Below are 23603 nucleotides of genomic sequence, written 5' to 3'. Positions count from 1 at the left end.
AGTAATGTTTGGCTAACTGTTCTGTGTTATTCAGCAGTCAGAAAGGATTCAGACTCTCAATTTTACATAATCTAACCTGGTTAATTTACAATTGCTATATTGTTTTGTATTTATTAATCACAAATCTCGTCTTCCAGCTTGCTCTCATTCCCAAGAAGTAGACAGACAAACTTTTGCCATGGCTCACTAACAAGCTTTTACACATGATTCCTCTTAAACGTTCATAAGAATCTGCATAAATACTGGGCTGTGCAGAGGAGGGACTGATTCAACGCTAGTTAGCAGCCAAGAAAAATGTAACTCTGCACGTTAGCATACATCCTGATACTGCCCCAGTAAAATAGAATTTCCAGTCCCTTTCTTTGCATGCATAATGGAACTGAAATGTAAAAAAAAATTTCCCGAGTTCCTGTAAATCAGGAGTGTCAAACTGGTGGCCCGTGAGCCAGATGCCTCATGAACAGGCCACACCCATCCCAGCTCCACAAATGGGGAAAAAGTCACATGACAGCAATCTGATGCTGTGAGTTTGACACCTCTACTGTAAATCATTGAGAACTCGTGGATGGAAAGAGTGCTTACTGGATGATTTGCATCACAGTTGGTTCTGGTGTGCAGATACATGAAATAGCCAGGAATGGAAAATAAGTGGTTGGACTTATAAAAAAAGGTTTGCTAATAATATGCTCAAGAATTTATTCAAATTATCCCCTATTTGTTCTTTTTTCAAATTTTCAAATTTCCTCTTTCCTGATCAGAAACTTTAGCTTTCCATGTTTATGATGGCTAAATGGAGATGAAGATTTGGCCTGGTGATCTTTCTCAAGGATAACAAAGAAAATAAATAATTATTCTTCACTGCCGCTACTGTTCCTATAATGAATATTACCTTTTGACCCTCTTAATCCAACATATTTCATTAATTACTCATTCTGAGGATTATGCAACATGTTGAATTCTAAGCTAATTAAATGGGAATTTGTACAATGCACTAAGCCACCAAAAAGAAAAGAAAAGAAAAGAAAAAAGAAAGGAAAACCAAAAGAAATTTAAAATTAGTCATGCTTAACATGTGAAGCAAATTCACCCCCTAGGATTTTGATAGAGCTGGTTAAGCATGGTGTATGAACACAATTACAATGTTCTTTAATATACCTGCTTAGCATTTTTATACCATCATAATGACTATTGAATCAAATATTTGAGACAAATTGACTAACTATTATTTATTTTACTGTTCTCTGACATTTTCCATTCTTTTATTATATATTTTCTATCCAGATACACTCAGAAAAAACGAAATATTATTTAGATAATATCATCATGTAAGACATCTTGAGTTTAAGAAATTTCCAGTTGGTTATTAACAATATTTTTTAAATATCAGTTAAATGTTCAGAGATACATTTAACAGATTTGTTTTCTCACCAATTTAACTTGGTTGATTTGTAGTTGATGGAAAAGTTTTCATTTACATTGTACACTGATGCATATATATCGGACAACTGAGTTCTAGTTGCAGATTTCCTGCCAAGCTAATCTCAACCATAGTCAAGTTTCAAATCTCTACCATGCCAGCCAGATCTGTTTACCACTCAGAAAGCATAAAATTAAATCCAGACATCCAATACAACAATGCAAACTCTGCTTTTGCAGTGACATATACAATAAATTAAATAATCTTCCTAGTTTCCCTAAGTCAGATAAAAATGAAAGGTATTTTTACTAATGAAATACTGTGGAAAGATAAAAAGGCTTAAAGTATTACTACTTTAAGCACTGGCTTTGGACAAGGCAATTTCTTTTATTATTAGGATTAGGTTTAAATGTTCTATTTTAATGGTTTTTATTTTTCATATTAATGGATTATTTTATTAAATTATATTACTTAAGTAAAATAAAATGTTCTGTTTTAAACAGATTTTAAACCTTTTCCTCCTCGAGCTTTCTATCATGTGTAGTTGCAGTCCCAATTGTGATTGTAAGACAAAGACTACTTGTATATATATTTGCAGAATATTTTTGTGCTAAAAAAAAACCAATTTCACACAAATGGTGAGAGTGGATTAACTCTTGTGCCTTCAAATGTGCAAAAGCGTATCTACAGAAAGGAGCTAATTTTATGCTGTCAAAAATATTTTTGCATATTCTTCTGCAGTTCAAAGCAAATAGCATACATCTCACAGATAATATTTCATATGTAGTTCATTAGTACAGAGAGTCTTCTCTTGATGAAATCTTGTTTTTTAAATCAATGATACTATATTATCAATTATAATACTATATTATCGAGCTGTACTGGCTCCCGGTGGTCTTCCGAGTGCACTTCAAGATGTTGGTTCTTACCTTTAAAGTGCTCCATGGCTTAGGACCTGGGTACCTACGAGACCACCTTCTGCAACCAATAACCTCCCACCAACCAGCACGCTGCCACAGGGTGGGCCTCCTCAGGGTGCCGTCACTAAAGCATTGTCGACTGGTGGTTCCCAGAGAAAGAGCCTTTTCTGTGGGGGCACCTACCCTTTGGAACAGGTTACCCCCAGGGATACGAATGATCCCAGATCTTCATACTTTCCGTCGTGCACTTAAGACCTTTCTGTTTCACCAAGCCGGGCTGGCATAAATCTCTTCTAATTGTTCTAAATCTTTATGCTGAAGATTCTTAACCGATGAACCAAATTGGCTTAATCATCTTATATTCACATTTTATATGTATGTTATTTTAACTGTTCACCGCCCTGAGTCCTTCGGGAGAAGGGCAGTATAAAAATTAAATAAATAAATAAATAAATAAATAAATAAATAAATAAATAAATAAATAAATAAATAAATAAATAAAATAAAATATTAAATTGAAAACAATGTTTATAAACTAGGATTATTTCTGAAAGTTCAGTGTATTTTAGATTTGGTTTCAAGCAAGTCGTCTCATTGAAGTGTCATTAATTAATAACTATTGCTATAGGAATGAATGCAGTTTTATTATACATCAGAGGAACGCCAATCTTTTAAAAACAATTTAGATGAAATGCTAAAGGAATAATGGAATAAGGTACCTCTATAACTCGGAATTCAGAAAGCTTTATTTATATGGGACTAGATAAATAGGCTCAGGATAAACAGGAGAGGTAGGGGAATTGGTATTTTATATTTATATTACTAGGATTATCCATTATATTTGACAAATGCTTATTAAAAGCCCTTCTGTTGGAAATCTTTAAAGTATCGGGTTTTTTTTTTTTTTTGAAAAATATAATTTCAGGCAAGGAAATTATACTGAGACAGTGAAAAGAAAGAAATGATGTAATCGTGGGAGATTTTTTTACAGTTAGTAACGTTACCTGATGAATTAGGCTAATATACTAGTATTACCATAAAACTGCTCAAGGGGTTGGTTAGATGTTGAAAGAGTAACTCCTAGCCATGAACTGCTTAGCTTTCACAAGTAGGTTCCATGTTCCCTCCACACAAAAGGAAAGATGAGGCTTACTACTGATTTCAGTCTCTGCAAATAAAGCGCCATCATAATACCATAGGTTAACACTTCTTTTAGCACAATGAATGTAGGATGCAACGACTGCCTAGCCAGAATGTTCATGAACCTGGCATGCTAACCTCATATTATGAAAAGTTTCCTTGTACCTGTTAAAGGAAGGAGACATTCTTGTTCCGTGCTTTCAAGTTTGCAGATTCATGTATACTAATCATTAGTTGCATCTCTCTTGTGCACGTATTGGTTTTGTGGGAACCTTGGCTTAGTTACTGACTTTGCATAGGCGCTTGCCAACCTGTTGCATAAGCAGATGGACCTGTTGAGCAAGGTCTGTTAAGTAAATCAGTTTATATACCTTATATTGTAATTTTGATCTTTCTAGAAAACAAAACCATGGCAACAAAGGAGAAGCTACAGTGTTTGAAAGATTTTCACAAGGATATCCTTAAACCTTCCCCTGGCAAGAGCCCTGGGACCCGGCCTGAGGATGAGGCGGAGGGCAAGCCACCACAACGGGAAAAATGGGCCAGCAAGATTGATTTTCTGTTGTCCGTAGCTGGAGGGTTTATTGGATTAGGCAATGTTTGGCGATTTCCGTATCTCTGCTATAAAAATGGCGGAGGTGAGTATCCTTATTGTTATCCTCATAATTACCTACTGGTCTGAATGGTTATTTTGCCAACTCATAAAATTGTACTAATCATCCTTCTGTTTTTTCCCCCTCTACAGGTGCATTTCTCATACCTTATTTCATTTTTCTGTTTGGGGGAGGTCTTCCTGTATTCTTCCTGGAAGTGGCCCTAGGACAATATACCTCTGAAGGAGGAATTACATGTTGGGAAAAGATCTGCCCTATTTTCTCTGGTTGGTTATTTATCTACTTCTTCCTTAATATGTAGTATGGTATGAGGTTCTGTTAGAGTGGTAGGTTAACACAGAAAGGAAGTGTGGGTGGGTGGGGTGCTATGAAAATGGAGAAGCCTTGGTTTTTAATAGCAGAGAAGGGGATTTATCTGAAACTCTTTACCCATTTGTTTTCTTCCATCCATGTGAAAGGCTGTCTCATGCATTTCAGGGTGAAGTAGAGTAGCGGTGGTAGAACAATTGGTCCAAGGACAAAGCCTGCTTGACACTTTAAATAAAAATAAAGCACTTTAAATAAAAATCTAAAGTGATTATTCTGAAAGGAATTGAAATCTTCTCAAAAGCAGGAAAATAATGCAATTTAACAGATAGGGGTTTTCTTTCCCCAACAAAACTTTGCCCTATACTGTATGACCTTGCTGTATATTTAAGTATTTTCATTAACACTGTTATAACAGTATTAACATATTTAATTATTTATTTGTATTCCGTTTTGTTCCTGTTTAATTGACAACCAAATGGCCTTAAATAGAAATCTAAAACATTGTCTTCTTTTAATTCTGTCTCCCCTCTGTCTCTCCTTCCTTCCTTCCTTCCTTCCTTCCTTCCTTCCTTCCTTCCTTCCTTCCTTCCTTCCTTCCCTCCCTCCCTCCCTCCCTCCCTCCCTCCCTCCCTCCCTTCCTCTGTCTCAGTCTCTGTCCCTCTCCAGATGTCTAAATTTAGGCATTTGCCCCTGGAAGATAAAGAATTTGAACAGTTACCATGGCTGATGACAGCATAAATTATTGCTGAGCTCATGTACTCACAGATCATTAAATTGTTCCAGGGCATTTTGGTATTTTGTAAAGGGACTGTACCTTAGACCATATTTTTTCCCTCTTTTGGTCTCCCACAGTGCTTACTTGAATCAAAATCCATTGCAAATTACTAGGACATCATGTCAAGTATGTGAGGTTAAGTTCGGGAAGGCTTATTCCCGGTGGTACATCATTAGCTGCTTGTATGACATTTTGAGTAACCACTCACATGACCTTATCTACCAATGAACCTGTGTTTGAAAAGAGAACAGAGTAGTTGTCTGGCACTGATAATAGAGTTAAACTTTATCTCTTAGCAGCCATGAGAATTTTGCAAAAATATTCAAGAAAGGAAGGGAAGTGATGCATAAATTGCAGCATTCTGTTTGTTGGAATTGCCTTCAGGTCTTTTTATATCTGTCACAATGTGTAGCTTTTCCTCAAAAATATTGCTGTTAGTGCTGCTGGCAATGGGGCTTCTCATATTAAAGCCATGAAGGAATATACAGTTACAAGAGCGCTAACCTATTCAAGGTTTAAGAATGCTGTCTCTTTTTGCAACTGTCCATCCTAACATAGACTCTATTCCACTTCCTTAAATAATGTAAAAATTGAAGACTATTGCCTTAATCATTCAGGTGTATGATAGAAGCTTCTGAACTAGCAAGAGAAAAATGTTTGTTTGGTGATATGAATTGTCTCATACATTTTTCTTTCTTTTTTTAAAAAAAAACAGGAATAGGTTATGCTTCCGTAGTGATTGTGTCTCTTTTGAATGTATACTACATCGTCATCCTGGCTTGGGGAATGTACTACCTATTCCAGTCATTTTCGCACACCCTGCCATGGGCTCATTGTCAGCAAGAATGGAATACAGAATACTGTGTGGAAGATACCCTCAGGAAGAACAAAACACTGTGGCTGTCATTCAATGCCACTAACTTAACATCTCCTGTCATAGAATTTTGGGAGTAAGCAAGTTTCCTTGTTACTGTGTACAGCAAAGAGACAGGGATTATAACTGGCAAGAGATACAAATATATTAGGAAGCATGCGGTATTGTCTAATCTTGTACGGATTCACAAGGTATAACTACCCTGTTTCCCCGAAAATAAGACATCCCCTGATAATAAGCTCAGTCGGGCTTTTGAGCGCATTGTGCTAAAATAAACCTCCCCCCGAAAATAAACCCTCCCTGAAAATATTAAAATGCAGAGCTGGAAATCAGGTAAGATGGCAAGAAGAGCCCCATCTTGCTCCACACGCCCCAAAATAATAAGACCTCCCCAAAAATAAGGCCAAGCACTTATTTCAGGGTTCAAAAAAATATAAGACAGGATCTTATTTTCGGGGAAACACGATATCTAGACATTGCTTAAATCATAGATGAAGCAGTGATGGGTAGCATCAGTAGTAATGATGTCATTCAATAACATTTGGAGGTTAATACATTTAATATCCAGGAGAATATTTTTTCCCCCTGAAGCCTGGTAGAATCTAAAACAACTCCTTTTCTTTTTGGATGCCCATACATGCACATAATGTTTAAAAAGCCTAAAGATTAATATTTTTTCCATTTTCTATACTACACATGAATGTGTGAACAGGTTCAGTAAAATAAAGGTGAAGTCTGGATAGTTAGGATTCCTTTCTAAGCCTCCTGCATTAGAATAGAACAGAATGAGAAATAGAAGAGAGTAGACTTTATTACATTCATAAACCAACAAAGAAAAAACTTCTATAATAATACATTAGGTAATCCTTAAACATCATGGCCCATAGTAGGGCAGAGTTTACACAAAACCTAAGCATGCTTAAGGACCCAGAGCTGTCTTTAGTTGCCTACTGGATTATGTAAGAAAAGTAAGTCAGAGTGCCTAGGGAATTTAGAGAGAAGATGGGGCATCAATTTTCCAGATAAGTGGCCAATTTGTATTTGGTGAAGTAGTTGGATTATGCAAGATGCATAATCAATTGACCTTCTACATCTAAAATCTTTTCCTTCAAAATTGAACACTCTTACTCTAATCCCAATGAAAAAGAACAGTCCAAGAAAAGACATTGGAGTATAATTTCCTGGAAAGAGCTTTTGTCCATGTGGAATCAAAACTATCTTCTATAATTAAAGGGAGTGAATCCAGCTGGCATATGTAATAATTTCAGCCAAAACGTAAAGATATTGATCCAAAGCCAGATTCAATTCTAGAGAGCGCTGCTTCTTGCCATAGCACCATATTTGGAGCATAGTGAGGAGCCTGGAAAATATTTCTCAAACATTTGACTGGATTTGCCACCTCACTTACATGGCCCAAATTGAGATTTATTTTCAGAATTTTCAGAATTTTTAGTTATCAGCTTTGGGTTTTATGAGTAGGAAGCCGATTCAAGGCTACTTTTTGCATGTGACCTTTTGTTGTGCTAAGCCTTTGCTTATTTCAAACCAGGACAATCATTAGATGCAGCAGTATTTCCAGGAGACAGTTAAAACTAGCAGGGTGGCAGGCAGAGCTTTGTGATGAAAGTCCAGTCCCATATGCTACCCAGAGTTATTTAATTGGTGATAAGGGTGGCATATAAATTTAATAAATAAATAACATCTACGTGTGTTGTCACAATACAAGGGTGGGGCTTGCATCACAAAATTCCATCCATTAACTTTCCTTTTTGTTGTCCATTCCTCCCATGGACACTGTGATTGTCTAGTGTTTAAGGCACCAGGCTAGAAATCAGGAGACTGGGAGTTCTAGTCCCACCTTAGACATTAAAGTTGGCTGGGTGACTTTCGGCCAGTCACCGTCTTTCAGCACAATCCATCTCACAGTACTGTTGTTGTGGAGGAAATAGAAGGAGGAAAGAATATTAGATATGTTTATCACCTTGATTTATTTATAAAAATAATAACAACACACACACACACACACACACACACACATATATATACACATACATACATACATACATACATACATACATACATACATGATATCACAAAAGCAACTCCACCTTTTTGCTGCCATCTAATAGTCCTCTAGATGAAATACCATCCATGGGCTCAAAGTGGATATATTGTCAATTACACCAGTGGCCCCACAGTTTTTGATACCAGGGGCCAGTTTGGGGAAAAACAATTTTTACATGGACTGGCAGTGTGTGTGTGTGGGGGAGGGTTTGCATACCATTTATATCCTATGCATGTGCTGTTGAAGCTACATTCGCGTGACCGGTCCATGGAGCAGGGGTTGGGGACCCCTAAATTACATTATTGATGACCAGGATAGACATGAATTACAGAAAATCATTGATTTGTTCTCTTATAATAATAAGAGTTCACATTTTGTATCAAGGGAAATCTTCAGTAAGTTTATAGCCACATATCAATACATACTTATCAATTAATCTGTATATTGCGCTCTTTTTAAAGCTAGCAATTAATTTACATTGAAGGATAATTGAGGTGCCCTTGCAGCTATGTAAAGCCTTCTATTATTTGTTATTAACTCACTTGAAGTTTGTACATTCAGGAGACAACCGTTCCATTTTATTAATCCTGGGTGTTTAGACGTTTGTGTAGTAAAATTTAGGTGTATTAGATTTATTGAAAAACTCACCTTTACATGCTAAGTGATGTAAATCATCATAAAGCCATTGATTATGCATCAGAGGCATAATAATTATAGTTTAGTACAACTAATGGCGTTTGCAAATTTCATGCTTGTTTGAGCATAAGTCATAAGGGATAAGCAAATGGAGCTTCATTTGTATCGAGTCCTCTTGGGATTGTATCACACAATTAGCTTCAGTTTCTTAGTTATTCATTCCACCATTTCTGGTTGTAAGCGTAGTATTGAAAAAGTAAGCATTAGGAGAATATCAGTAAACAAAAGTTTGCACCATTCAAATAGTCAATCCAAGGTTTAAGAGTTTCATAATTAAAATTTATGGATTATTAAATATCGTGAGTTCATCACATGCTTCAGAAATCCATCTAAGCAAACCAAAAGAAAACTAAGAAAAATCCGATCTTGAAAGCAGCTGTAATTTTTTTAAAAATGTCTTTGTATTTTTCTTCTCTTCAGTGAAAGTTTTGCACAAAAACCAGTTTAAGATAATTACATAAGGCTTAACTATAGTTGTAACTTGAGGATTACCTGTATATAAAGTTGATATATCCTAGAGAAGAGTGATATTAAAAAGTATAAATGTATATTAAGAAGCAATTGGGCATGAATATATCATTTAAGAACAGAAGAGATCAATGCCACCATCACACTATATTTGCCTATCAAAGGCCAGCTTTTGAGCAAAGCCAATGAAATTGTTTGGTGATATATCTGTTGTCTTTTGTTTCTTTTTATCCTCAGGCGGAATGTTCTGAGGTTGAGTTCAGGCATTGATGAACCTGGTGTTCTCAAATGGGACCTGGCTCTTTGTCTTTTCCTTGTCTGGGTGATTTGTTTCTTTTGCATTTGGAAAGGTGTGAAGTCAACCGGGAAAGTAAGTTTCTGCTGCATTTCTTCCAGGCGATAACAATTCCTCTCTCTCCCCCCTCACCGCCAAAGATTAGTTTTGCTTAACTAAAGGCTTGACATGGTGTTTTTTTTTAAAGTAAGCGTAACTCCAAAACATCATCACCTTGAGAGAATTAAAATATAGCATTAAGGAGTGTATTTTGAGCCAAACACTTAGCTGCCAAGCAGGATAGGATGTTCAGAAACTAATTTTAAATTTGAAGCAAATTTGGGACCTAAAATCCCCAACTTGTTGCCTTAGCAAGGGCCATGGTTCAACTTTTAAATCTTTCAACCTTTCAAGCATATGTCTAGTTTATTGCAAAGATTGGGAATGCAGTTTCTTATAGGAGCTCATAGCTTTTTCAAAGTGCTTTCAAAAAGCCTAGTTTTTCATTTCCCCTCATTCCTTTTAACATTTATTAATCAAATGTGAATAGTGTATCTCACAAAAAGTAACTCTGCTTTTATTCTAAAAGGCTTTTTATAATCATTTATTAAGAGGATAACTGTACTTTTGCAAGAGAAAACATTACCAAATGTTAATTAGTTAATAGCTAGGTCTTTTTTCATCCTAAAAATATGCAAAAGAATGAAGTACAAAAATCCAGTTAAATTGCCCAAGAATGTGATATGTAATAATCAGAATCTTTCACAAGAATGCTTTAATATATTCTTTTAATTTAAGCAGGGATCCCAACATTTCATAAAGATACCTGCTGAAAATGTTTATCTTACGTTTAAGCGGTAATCCCTGTGTTTAAATGGATTAGCTTGGCAATAGAATTTACTAATATAATGAATGTAATTTTTTTATTGAGTACAAGCCTCAGTTCATCTTACATCGTAGTAGATATGTGTACAATTGTATTTCTGATTAGTTCGCATACAGAACGTCAGACATCCAAAAATATAGAAAAGGTGAAAGAAATGTGATTACCATTGAATTTCTGTGGAGATTCTTAGTCATCCAGGTCAGAGTTGTCCCGTGCTTTTTCAAATGGCAACTGCACTGTTTTTTCCTTAAGAAAGAAGAAGGCGACATTTTAAGAAGCTTCATCTAAGAAGCTTGATTGGTTACTATGACTACCATTATCTACTATATCTATAGACTGTGGTGATTTACCTAACTATACTCTACATGTCAAAAGTGGGAAGGAAAAATAAGATTTATTTATTCATTTGTTTATTAAATGTATATCCTGCCCGTCTCCCCTATAAGGTGACTCTGGATGGCTTTTAATGTTAAAAAATAAGATTAAGTGAAAGTTTTCTTTAAAAAATGGGGATGATCTGTTTACATGCTTACAAATTAAATTCCTATAATATTTCAAAACAAAAAAAAAAGAAATATGAAAATGATAATGGAGTTAAACGTGTTATATTTAAGAGATCAAACTGTCTGCAGGACTTGTTAGGTGCAGCAGGCATTAATATCTGCCTATTAATCTCCTGAGGTTTACTTAAGAGGCAAGGAGACAAACCTCAAGAGCTTTTATCTGGCTAAACCATGAAACAGAAATATATTAAACTGAATAGCACAGCTGGAATTACCAAATGGTATCATACAGTGGTGGGTTTAAAATTTTTTACTACCGGTTCTGTGGACGTGGCTTGGTGGGCGTGGCATGGCATGGCATGGCTTGGTGGGCATGGCAGGGGAAGGATACTGTAAAATCTCTATTCTCTCCCCAATCCAGGGGAAGGTTACTGCAAAATCCCCATTTCCTCCCAATCACCTGGGACTTGGGAGGCAGAGAATAGATGGGGGCAGGGCCAGTCAGAATTTTTACTACTGATTCTCCGAACTACTCAAAATTTCCACTACTGGTTCTCCAGAATTGGTCAGAACCTGCTGAAACCCACCTCTGGTATCATATGATCTTATTAAAAAAATAAATGAAATTTGTTTTAAAAACCCAGTTTGAAATTAACTTGAAATTGTATGGTTAATGAATATTACCAAAGCCATGTTTGTAGTTAATATTTTGCACTATAGGTGCCAACTGGTGGGATTCTTCTTGTGTCCTATAAATCTAAGTATAATTGATGGCCACATTTCAGTTCTGATTTTGATTACATGCCATCAATTCAGATCCCCCCCCCCCAAAAAAAAAAAAAAAAAACCTGGTCCCTTAGCTCTTCCAATAATAACTCTTGGTAGCTGTCCTATTGTAAGCGAGTCAGTAGTAAATTCTTATTTGTCATGGGTCCATTTAAACCTTCAGTCCTGTATAACAACACCAATAATAATATAACACAACTATAAACTGAAATTTCATTTTTACAAATAAAAGAGCTTTTGCTATTTTTGCTGTTTTACTTTTCATTACCAGGTTGTGTACATAACAGCAACATTTCCATTCATCATGCTTTTTGTACTCTTAATCCGTGGTGTCACTTTACCTGGAGCTGCAGAGGGTATCAAATTTTATCTTTACCCGAACATCACTCGTCTGTCTGATCCAATGGTGAGTTGCTAAAAATATGAGATAGTGATAATTTCTTCCCTACGTACTCTGGAGCAAAATGCATGGAGGGCAATGGGTTCATGCTGCAGATTTACTGATTACTTAACCAATCTATACTTAACTGAAGTTTTCTACTATGGTTCAGTTTTCCATTTTATTTTGTCAAAAAACGCTATTATTAACATGTTAATGTATTTTCCATGTGTGTATATCTTTTTGTATCAAAAGGATTCTGAGGCTTGTAGACTCTATCCAAATATAGCATCTCAGCTTTTTTGTTGGTATTAGTCTGTGGACAAGGTAAGGGAAATAATTTGCTTCAGTCTTTAGTTAAATTCGTGGAGCAGCAGAAGGAACGGTAAGAAGCACTTGTGAGTATTTTCAACTGTCCACTTATAGGGACGTTCCCTGGGAGGGTAGCTAAAGGCCATATTATAGCTACAGTGGGAAAGAATTTTAAAAATGGCTCACTTGCTCTTATAAATGCTTGGAAAACATTTTTTCCCCTAATGTACAGGAACCCAGATTGATTCCTTTTGTTTTACTATGTATGAACCTTTTCAACTCCTTACAGATTGCATGTTAGAATGTGTTGTAGACAGCCACAAGATCTAATTCCTAAACCTGGGGAAATGCAAACCTGTCTATTCAAAAGAAAAAAAAAGTGAAAGTAGGAAATAAGCAGAATCAGATTTAAGGATGCAAAGCAGCCTAAATGCTACAAGGCCAATGTAAATGCCATTGGGTACTATCCATCTCTAATGTTTTTGCAGCGTGCTTAAAGTTATCCTAAAAAGCTACTGCCCCTCTTCCTTTTAAAGGCTTGGGGCAATTCTGTATCAGCCTACTTAGATTAGAATATCTGATTCTCCATGGCTGGAAGTAAGAAAAAAAATACCATGTTTGGGATGAATATAATTCCTTTAAAAGTATGGAGTCCATGAAAGGCAAACTGTTCTCAAATGTCTTTTTTTAATAAATGTTCTTCTATTTCTGTTTTGTTTTTGTCTGCAATCGTGAAACTTTTTATTTATGTATATAAATGTATGCTATTGTTTAAACTGTTTAAGTTCATTTTCATACAATGATGTTGTAATATGCCATGTAATATGATTAACTTTGGTCAATGCAGCATGGTTATGTTGTTAGGAACTGCTAGTCTTATTGAAGCAATACTGTTATGATAATGTTATTTTTCAAGAGAGAAAAAAGGATTGTTTGGAAAACTGATAGCTAAAACTGATACCAAGCACCATCTTCTGAGCTTGTTGTTTCTCATGTTTTCCTTAGGTCTGGATAGATGCTGGCACACAGATCTTCTTCTCCTATGCAATCTGCTTAGGTGCAATGACTTCACTGGGGAGCTACAACAAATACAAATACAACTGTTACAGGCAAGTTTCCTACCAAAGGGGATTAGTCTGTTAGCTAATTGATGTGTAAGGAACCATGGGTTCAAATTTTTCTTTAATTAATTTCCTCCATGACATATGTGTGACATAGGGACTGTTTGCTGCTGGGATGCCTGAACAGTGGTACCAGTTTTGTGTCTGGCTTCGCAATTTTTTCCGTCCTGGGCTTCATGGCACAAGAGCAAGGGGTGGACATTGCTGATGTGGCAGAGTCAGGTACGATGGTATTGGTGGCAGTGATGGTGGGCACTGCCATCCAGTGTGTGAGCAAAGTTCGACAAGCTAAATCATCCCAAAACTCAAAGGAGAAAAAGATTAAAACATAAAAGGTATTTCAGCAAACAAAGTAATGATTTATTTCACTGAGTAGTACAGTTTGAAATACACTTTTTAAAAATGCGCTGAAATACAATACGGACTTTGAACGCTCAGGACTAAATCAGAATTACAGGAAATGTCAATAATGTATCAAGAGAGGTGAGCCTTTGGGGCTTACTCTGCCTTAGCTTCAATGAAATCTCTAATAGACATCATTCTACAATATCCATGGACCCACCATCTTATTCAAAACTATGCTAGAAAATCTGAGTTGGCTCAGATTTTGACTTTTGGAACTGCAGCTTATATATTTTTAAACAAATCACTGATGTTGGAATTGATGAAGTTTGTAACAAAGTGGTTCAAAAAAAATGGGTGAGAGGGAAAAGATAATCTTCCCTGTCATACCTCGCCTAGACTTCCAGTATGTGAAGTTAGATTAGCCAGTTTGTCTTCCCTAGTTATACTATTGTATCTGTGTGCCTAAGGCAACGTGCCATGCATATTTCCAGATGTGGAAGTCATACAGGGAGATATATATATATATATATATATATATATATATATATATATATATATATATATATATATATATATATATATATATATTCTTTTCATTGTGTTTGTAAAATATTTTAAAGCTAAGCTTTCTGTATTCTGAAAGGATAGGCCCCTACTTATTTCTTTTGAACAAAGCATGCAAATTTTTTTTGGACTTCCCTAAAGCACTTGCACAGTTGATATTAAGACATGCTGGACCAGATGCTCAGTTTATTGCACAATCTACTGAAATCTATAGCGCTAAGACTCTCTGACAGCCATTCAGGCACAGGAGTACGGCAACTGGTAGAAAAAATAGTGTCTTTCCGAATTATTGGCCATCAATGGTTACTGCCCAAGTTATATATTTTATTTGTCTGCCTGATTAGATCTGGAAGAGTCATAATTGTTTAAAAAGGTATAAATGTGAACCAGCCAGTAAAAGGCTGTGTCTAATGTAATGTACAGCTAAACTGGCAGAAAAAAAGTTTCCGAGGCAGGTACTGTGCGGAAAGCAACTCCATATTGTGTTGTGTAACATATTGGTTCGTCTTCCTGTGCCATGCCATCGGTGATAAGGAATGGCAATAAGAATTGTAGACTTAATTTCAAATTTGTATTTCTGCTGTAATTATATATTTCTTAGGGCTCTTTGTGCTTTGAAAATGGTGCAGGCTTGGCACAGCACTTCTCTGCTCTACCTTAAAGCTGCCTGACCTTTCTCAGGCTTTTTCATGAGCCTGTAGAAAGATGCTGCTGTTGCTTCTGCTTAGACAATCCACTTCATTAAAAGGAATGGGATGCTTCCTCAAGGAGGGTCATGTTTTTCCTCCAAGCTGGCACCAAAGTCAGGCTGCTTTAATGAATAATAAAGAGGGGGTGCACTTGTGGTGGGACAAAAGTCCAAAGCATGCACGCCTCTGATATTCAATCCCGGAAAATGTGGGAGCTGATGTGGCAGTTAATGTACTTTAATCTTCCATACAATACAAAGCTATGTTTACTTAACTCTATTGATTTCAGTTAGTTCACACATTCTTAAGGCAGCAGTCTTGTGCAGTTTAACCTGGGACTAAGCCCTGCTGGACACAGTAAGACTTAATTCTGAGTAAGCATGCATATAGGATTATGCTGTGCCTCTGGAATGGCAGCCTTTGTTTCTGAAATTTTGCATGCCTTATTCAACCATCCCACTGAACATAATTGCTATGAAGAGGTAACAAGGCTATATTGATAACTATGTTAAATGAGACCATTAGTTTCAATGGAACTTAGTGTTAGACAGGATTTCAACTAAAACAGCTTAATGAAAGAATTAATACACTGTAGAATAAATAAGTGAACAATATTTATTTATTTAATTTATTTTTCTTATACTTATATGCTGCCCTTCTCCCAAAGGACTCGGGGCGGCTCACAGAAATTAAAACGATGAAAACAATAAAAATAGCTACTAAAATAATCAATTAAAATCTCCCAATTAAAAATCACCCATCAGATCAGCAAATTTGTTGGAAAAGCCATGTCTTCAGGTCACGGCAGAAAGAGCGGAGGTCAGGGGCTGTCCGGAGCCCCATGGGTAACCCATTCCAGAGGGTCGGTGCGCCCACAGAGAATGCCCTCATCCTGGGCTCCACCAGCCGACATTGTCTGGCCGATGGCACCCGGAGGAAGGCAGTCCTATGTATGAGCGCACAAGGCGGTGGGAGGCAGGCAGAAGGTGGTTCTGCAGGTACCCCGAGCCCATGCCCAATAAATAAAATTGAATAACATGGACCTTCTGTGAAATTGGGCCATCTTAGTTACAAATCCAGGGTACTAGAACGCTTTGGCTCTTGAGATACATCCACCAATGTATAGATGGAAAAGATTTTGTCAAACAGCGTATTTGTTGGATCACAGAGGAAAATAATGACCATATGAGATCTTTCATCCAGCAGAATATTTAGGATTACCTTAACAATGCATAATGCAAGCAGGATTGGGCCCCAAAGTTTCAATCTAAAAAAAGTGAATTGAATCTCTTTCTATTAGAATCAATGGGATAGCTGTAGTTAAACGCTTATTAATTTAAATGAGGATAGTGCAGTTAATATATTATGGGAAGTAGGTTTGAGCATATTTTTGCATCTTTCTAAATATATATTTTGTTAAACTGAATGGAAAATAGAAGATGGCAAAAACATACCTGGTGAGTGGCCAGGTACTAATTCATAGGGCGTACTTTCCAGTTTAAAATATGGAAGAAAAGCAAAAGAACAATAAACATAAGTATCTTAGTCCAATTTAAACAAAAAACTTGCATGAAAAGTATTGTTGCAGTATTTTCCCATCATGGTTAAAGTATCAGTTTTAAATAAATACAAGCATATTTCAACTCTTTATTGTACTTGAATTAAAGGGCCCCAATATAAAATGATAATTATCTCACATAACTATTATAGAATTGTGGCTGTTTGGGGTTTTTATTGAATAATCCACAGGGAAAATAATAAAAAATATACTATTGACTTTGCTGTTGATAATCTTACTTGAAGGACAGATCTTCAGATAGTATTTGTTGCTTTGTATCCTAAGCAAATAATACTGACTATGTTAGATATCTGCAAATGGGTTTATTATTGCTGTATTGAGACAATTTACTAATGTCATTTGGCAGTCAATTGTAACCAAGGATGGATTCTATTTGGAACATTCTCCCAAGACATTACTGTCTTCTAATGGAAGCTGTTAAATCATTTCCTTTGTTTCTATATTTAACACAGTACTATGTGATATTCATAGAATTCTGGAGTTTTACACCACTTCAGGATCTGCCCTTCTCTGGCGTAAATCCTAGAAACTACTATTTGGGTTTTGTTTGTCCCAAGGAAAAAGTTGTGCATGAATAACCCAAGAGAAAATTAAGAGCCCAGGATTTTTTTTTCCCTTTAAAGATCATAGAAATTAGTCATGCAATAATTATATCTCATTTAGTTCATAAGCTCTCTTTCTGAATGGAGTGTGCTGGGTTCTGCTTTTTTTTTTCCATTTACCTTTTAGATTGGAGCTGGTATAACCATGCATGCTTCCTTGTCAGATAGAATTAATTCCTTTATGGAAGCCTCAGTTGGGTTTGGGTTGATCTGAATGGAATCAGGCAACTTATGAGGGGAGGGGGGAGGTTTTTATTCAGAAATGAATTAAATACTTACTATGTTGTCTCCCTTTCCCCCCTTCCTTTCTCTCTCTTTTTATTCCTCTAGGTCCAGGTCTGGCCTTCATTGCTTATCCAAAAGCTGTGTCCATGATGCCGCTGCCAACTTTTTGGGCTATTCTTTTCTTCGTTATGCTTCTGTTGCTTGGCCTGGACAGCCAGGTGAGTAAGTGGTAGTAAATGTAATATCTGTAGCTTTTAATAGGAAAATCTGTACATAAATATAATTATTGTGCTTTGGAGCGTTGAGTGTTTCCATAGAAGAATCACTTGTCTTTCTTCCTACTAAGATTAATCAAGAAAACTGACAATGTTATTAATTATACTGCCTCTTATCATGACGTTACAGCATAGATTTTATAATAGGAATCCCCAAAACTTCTTGAAATGAGAGGCACTAGTGGAGTTCTGAGCAGTTTGAGAGGTGATTGCAAAATGACTATAGGCAGGCACATAAAATGCCTGCACACAAAGCAGATCAGTTAATTTTCAAATGCCTACTCTGGGAGGCAAAACCAGTTACAAAACACCAATTTGGTATAAAGGTGCCTCTCTAGTTTCTGCCTCCGCTTAGAGCAGGGTGTCAAACTTGATCTTGTCACATGATGTATTGTGACTTTTTCCCCCCTTGCGGAGCCAGGGTGGGCGTGGCGGCCAGTTTCACAGGCCTGGCTTAGAGCAAACATACAGGCATGTCTTTAATTAACCCTTTTTAATTCTACTTACTTCTACTCTTTGTTGGGACAATTGATGCAGCTTCAAAACAAAGTGTTAAAGCTACAAGTAATAACATTGGAAATAAGATATGGAAGCTGAAACTTTATTTTACTCCTTCCTTCCTTCCTGCCTGTCTGCCTGCATATAAATGCAATTAAAATAATCTAAACTTTAGAAGAAGACACAGAAGATATCAAATCCAACAGGGATGTGGGACCCTGGGTGTCACACTGGGGATCCTACCTCCACAACATAAATAGCTTTTATTACTGTATATTTTGCAATTCGTGCACATATTTCTTTATTAAAAAATATACTTTTTTAAAAACAGCACTCAAACTCTATTAAAGGATAGACTAAACCTGAAATGTGACATTGGAATGTACAGTCACATATAATTTCCTCTTCCCCTGCTTCAAGTTTACCAGTTTGTCAGATATGTGCTTATTTCTCATACTCTTGTCACTTCCTTGTTCATTTCTGCCTTTTGGTATTTGCTTCTCAAAATGTTTAGGAAATCCAATGGACTTGATATATGTGAATCAGTGTATACGCTGGATATTTTTGCCTGTCCTCAGCAATTTGTTTCTGGGAGACAGAGCAAGGGAGACCTTGTTTTCCTTCCCTCTCAAGGCCTTTTATGTGACACAAAGAAATCTATTAATAATCTCCAGACTATTACAAGTCACACAGCTGTCCTAGGATTTTAGAGAGGACTTCTTTGAAATGGTTTAAGATTTTAAGCCAACAAGCTCCTAATTGTTGTTTGGGAAAATAGTTAAAATGTTACATTAATCTACTGGCCTGGGACAGAAACTTTACTGAATTCAAAAGCTTCTCATATGAGTGGAGATTAGAAGAATTTTCCCTCTGGTTGTTATTTACTTAATCTCATAATTTGGCAAAGCATTTCATTTGTTCTAAATGGTTCTTGGGGGCTTAATCTTTGAATGCCAGTGAGTGACTTTTAATCACTTCCAAATTGAATGTTCAGACCTTCTCAGAGCTGTGGTTCTGCAACCAAGTACTTATGTAAATTAAAGGTTGCCTGGTAATGTTCAGTCATTTCAGTTCAGGCTCACTGTGTCAAATAATTAAAGCTAATTGGAGCACTTAATGTTTTGTTTGCTTTTGGAGCCCTGTCAAGCTGGATTTTGGAATGCTACAGCAGCTTTAGGACCAAGCTGGATACAGTTACATGGCAGGAGAAAAAGAAAGTCAGAATTTCTTAAGGGCTAAAACCCCAGATTTCTAAGGATTATTAAGAAGCTATAATAAGCCAAATAGTGATTGGTTGTGGAAACAAATGTGAAATTAAGGACAATAAGGAATATGCTCACTTTAATAAAATAATAAACAAAAAAATGCAAGTCGTGGAAATATGTCAGCTCACAAAAGCATTTTAGAACTGCCTCTATGTGATAGTTGCTTACTTTTTTTTAAACATGATACTAAACTTCTCTCTGTAAAGTGAGTTATTTATTATCAAATTACTTATATGAATAGAACATTTAGCAAAAAAAAAAAAAAAAGAACCACACAAATTTCTGTAGGGTTCTTTTTACCCAGTATACAAAGGTAGTTTATTTTTACTAACTGAACCACAAAACAAGACAAAAGCTAAAAGATTACAGGTTTGAAAAAAGGGTTTGTTTTTTCTTAAAGGAATGTATACATGCTTGCATGTGTATCTATGTGTATATTCAAAAATAATTGGGTGAACATTTTGAGCACCTACATTCCATACTTCTAGCTAGTACTAAATTTTATTTTTCTAATAATGGCTTTTGTTGTTATTGCCTATCTTGCTTTGTTTTTATATTAATATATCATCGCTGTTTGCTCCACTTTGTTAAAACATTAATATAGTTAATTAAAAGAGTGGGACAACTGGAATTATCTTAAGGTTTTAGAGTATACAAAGAGTATGCAATGTTTGTGCAGCTAGTCCTCAATTTATAACCCTTTGCTTAGTGACCATTCAAAATTACAACAGCACTGAAAAAAGTGACTTATGATTGTTTTCCACATGTATTTATGATGTTTGCAGTGTCCTGGGGTCATATGATCACCTTTTATAAACTTCTGACAAGCAAAGTCAATAGGGAAGCCGGATTCACTTAACAACTTAGCGACTGTATCAAGAATAGGGAAAAATTCATTTAACAACTGTTTTGTTTAGCAATGGAAATTTTGTGCTCAGTTGTGTTTATAAATAGAGGACTACCTGTACCCCTAAAATTTTCCCTTCATTTAACATCTCATCATGATTTATATTAAATTTTTAGCAGGGAAAATGAAAGCCAGCTTTCTTAAATCTACAGTTGAAAGGGCTGCATGAAAATAAGGGTGTTTTTTTATCCATAGAACTCCTTCTCTGAGGATGTCTGATTCATGCTAGAAGGAAACGAAAGGGTAGAAATATTTTTCTGTTGAGAAATTATGAAAACTTACTGTCATGCAAGGCACTACATGGAAAACAGCTTATCAAGTTTCTTCCAAGAATTACTTGATTTTACCCTGGAGCGTCTACAAACAGCCCTATTTCTTTACTGTCTTATTTCTCCTTTTATTCATAAGTTTGATGCTTACAGTAACCAAACTCACATCTAATTAGGAAGTGAAAGGGAAATCAGTAAACCCACTAAGAGCTTATTATCAGCTCCAGTGTTGGAATATTGAAAAATTAAATACAGTACTATGTAAATAAATGGTGAAGACTAACTCTCTTTTATAAGGGATACATTTTTACACAAGAATAAAATAATACATTGCATTAACCCACTCATTTTTTTATTCTCCTCTACAGTTTGTTGAAGTTGAAGGGCAGATCACATCGTTAGTTGATCTGTACCCATCCTTCCTAAGGAAGGGTTACCGACGGGAAATCTTCATTGCTATAATCTGTTTCCTCAGCTATCTTCTGGGACTATCTATGGTGACTGAAGTAAGGAATTGGCTGGTGTTACTTTTCTTCTTCTTTTTCTATTCAATGCAAGGAGTCATCATAGCATAATTGTAAAACAAGTGCTTTGCACAAGGAAGCTCCCAGGAGATGCTCCTTCCCATCTTTCTCTAAAATGATTAGGTATTGTGAAACAAATATTCTGCCTGAAAAACCTGGAGTGCCAAGTAAATAGGAGAGAGAGAAAGAATTATTCAAAGAATTACTCTGCAAAGAATTTAAATCCCTTTGTACTGTCTTCTAAATTTAGCACATGTTCCAATCTAGACTCATGTTGATTCAAACTTTATAGTGTCCTGCTAATGATGAAGCATTGTATTTCTGCAAGACTATAATCAACTACATTTTTGTGTGTGAAATAGACAGATATGAAAAGAAGCTAATTAAACATAAAACATGTGGGAAATGATGTCTATCTCATATTCAGAATGTTGTAACATGGCATTCTAGATAATGCCGTGCCTGAAAGAAAATACCATGCTTTAGGAAAAGAAATCCATCATCCTTATATTAGGCAGCTCTTGGTGAGTTTTACCTAAGTATTATATTCACAACTCAATTGTCTTCACGATTCATTTCCTTCCTTCCGTCATGTTTCTATAAGCGTTGCCCTAAAAAAACACAGTTTAAGCAGCAGTGGTGGAATGGTGTTAGTCAAGTGGTTTAATTTTATTCAATCATCTTTCAAAATGCCTTCTAGAATAAGGAAAGAGTGCAGGTTTTAGGAAATACATGAATGTATACTTTTTCATGTCCAAAGAGTTGACTGGCAATTGTATTTGCTGGCAGAAAATTTTGTAAACAGCAAGTTAAAGATATAAAAATCACTTTGTTTTTTTTACAATGTGTGTTTCATGTGTATCTTTGTATTGGTGTATTAATACCAATGGGGGTTCCTTTTTTGTCCTTTTTCAGGGTGGCATGTATGTGTTTCAACTCTTTGACTACTATGCAGCTAGTGGTGTATGCCTTTTGTGGGTCGCATTCTTTGAATGCATTGCTGTAGCCTGGGTTTATGGTAAGTTGGAAGTTGAGTTCTGATCTGACCATTTCCTCACAGCAGCAACTGAAAGCTACACTGTAATATACAGTAGTTCCTAGAGACAAACCGAATAGAGGATAGAGGAAGGATAGAGAGATGAAACCTTACAGGCCAAGGAAGGAATTTATTACATGGCTTCTCTGCATACTGGGGATTCAGCCAAGTACTTCAGATTTCTTGGAAAACATTCTCACTTGACCTCCAAGAAACTGAGTTCATTGCTTTCCTCTTTCTTGTAATGCTTCATTTTAAGGCTGTAAAAGTTTGCCTGACCTCCTGAAGTCATAAAAGGGTAGATTTTAGAGGCCAAGAACCACAGTATCTCCCCCCACCCCACCTATTGCTTTTTATGTGCTTGGTACAAAGAAGGAAACATATCTATCGAATAACTTAAGTTTTGTGCTTTTATTTCACAATATCCGGTTAGGATACACAAGGAGATAAAGGAGGCCATTTCCAAATTTAAGAACACCAAAGCTCAGGAGAACAAAAGTGTAGAAGACAAAGCAAAAAAATAAAGGCTTTCATGGAGTTTTTCACGCTCACAATACAATAAATGCATTTCTCCTTGAAAATCTAGCATAGCTGTAGAGTATATATAGGCAGAATATGCAGAGTAATACAATTACTTTCTTCTGTGCTGAAACTCTAGGCGCTGACAATTTTTACGATGCCATTGAAGATATGATTGGTTACAGGCCTGGTCCTTGGATGAAATGGAGCTGGACTGTAATCACACCAATTCTCTGCGTGGTAAGGATGGACATGTCTTTGCCTAAACTTGATTTAGAATATTTTTGTAAGTTTAGTTAGCTTTTTTGTTCCTTGCATTGTCTGAAAAGAAATAAGATTGAATAGTTAAGTGTTCAATGAGTAATGTGCTTATTGTGTAAACTCTTCACTGATTACAAGATTTTTACTGACCTGTAACTGGCTTCTGTAGCTTACATGTTACTTTTGGCATTAAAGGAGCAATTTTGAGGTGAAGGATGGGTTCATCTAAAATTTTGAGAACATGTAGATAATAGCAGCCATACTGAATGATTGTGTGGGCAATGTTTTATTTACTATATTTTACTATATTATATTATATTATACTATATTTTACTGTAATATATTATACTATAATATATTACTATATTTTATTTATTTACTCTACATGGGGCTCCCCTTGAAGAGCACTCGGAGGCTCCAACTGGTCCAGAATGCAGCCGTGTGGGTAATTATGGGTGCAACACGTTGCACTCATGTAACACCTCTCCTGCGGGAGCTGCACTGTC

General features: G+C 36.0%; 1 protein-coding gene across 5 annotated transcripts in view; it reads left to right on the top strand.

Moving 5' to 3' along the window:
* The window catches only part of SLC6A6 (solute carrier family 6 member 6), a 64449-nt gene that overhangs the window by 31501 nt on the left and 9345 nt on the right, over positions 1-23603 (top strand). For all 5 annotated transcript variants that reach the window (XM_070936886.1, XM_070936885.1, XM_070936884.1 and 2 more), the window contains 11 exons: positions 3876-4115; positions 4223-4357; positions 5891-6125; positions 9516-9648; positions 11999-12133; positions 13424-13527; positions 13637-13761; positions 17649-17761; positions 21126-21263; positions 22197-22299; positions 22976-23076. In XM_070936886.1, coding sequence (XP_070792987.1) covers positions 3887-4115; positions 4223-4357; positions 5891-6125; positions 9516-9648; positions 11999-12133; positions 13424-13527; positions 13637-13761; positions 17649-17761; positions 21126-21263; positions 22197-22299; positions 22976-23076 — 1551 coding nt within the window. In that variant the 5' untranslated portion in view covers positions 3876-3886. The remainder of the gene's footprint in view (positions 1-3875; positions 4116-4222; positions 4358-5890; positions 6126-9515; positions 9649-11998; positions 12134-13423; positions 13528-13636; positions 13762-17648; positions 17762-21125; positions 21264-22196; positions 22300-22975; positions 23077-23603) is intronic.

The sequence above is a fragment of the Pituophis catenifer genome, unplaced genomic scaffold, assembly GCF_029215685.1.
Source record: "Pituophis catenifer annectens isolate HBS135680 unplaced genomic scaffold, rPitCat1.0.hap2 SCAF_2, whole genome shotgun sequence".
Classification (NCBI taxonomy): domain Eukaryota; kingdom Metazoa; phylum Chordata; class Lepidosauria; order Squamata; family Colubridae; genus Pituophis; species Pituophis catenifer.
Note: the sequence above shows the minus strand (reverse complement) of the source record. Positions and strands in the feature narration are given on the sequence as shown.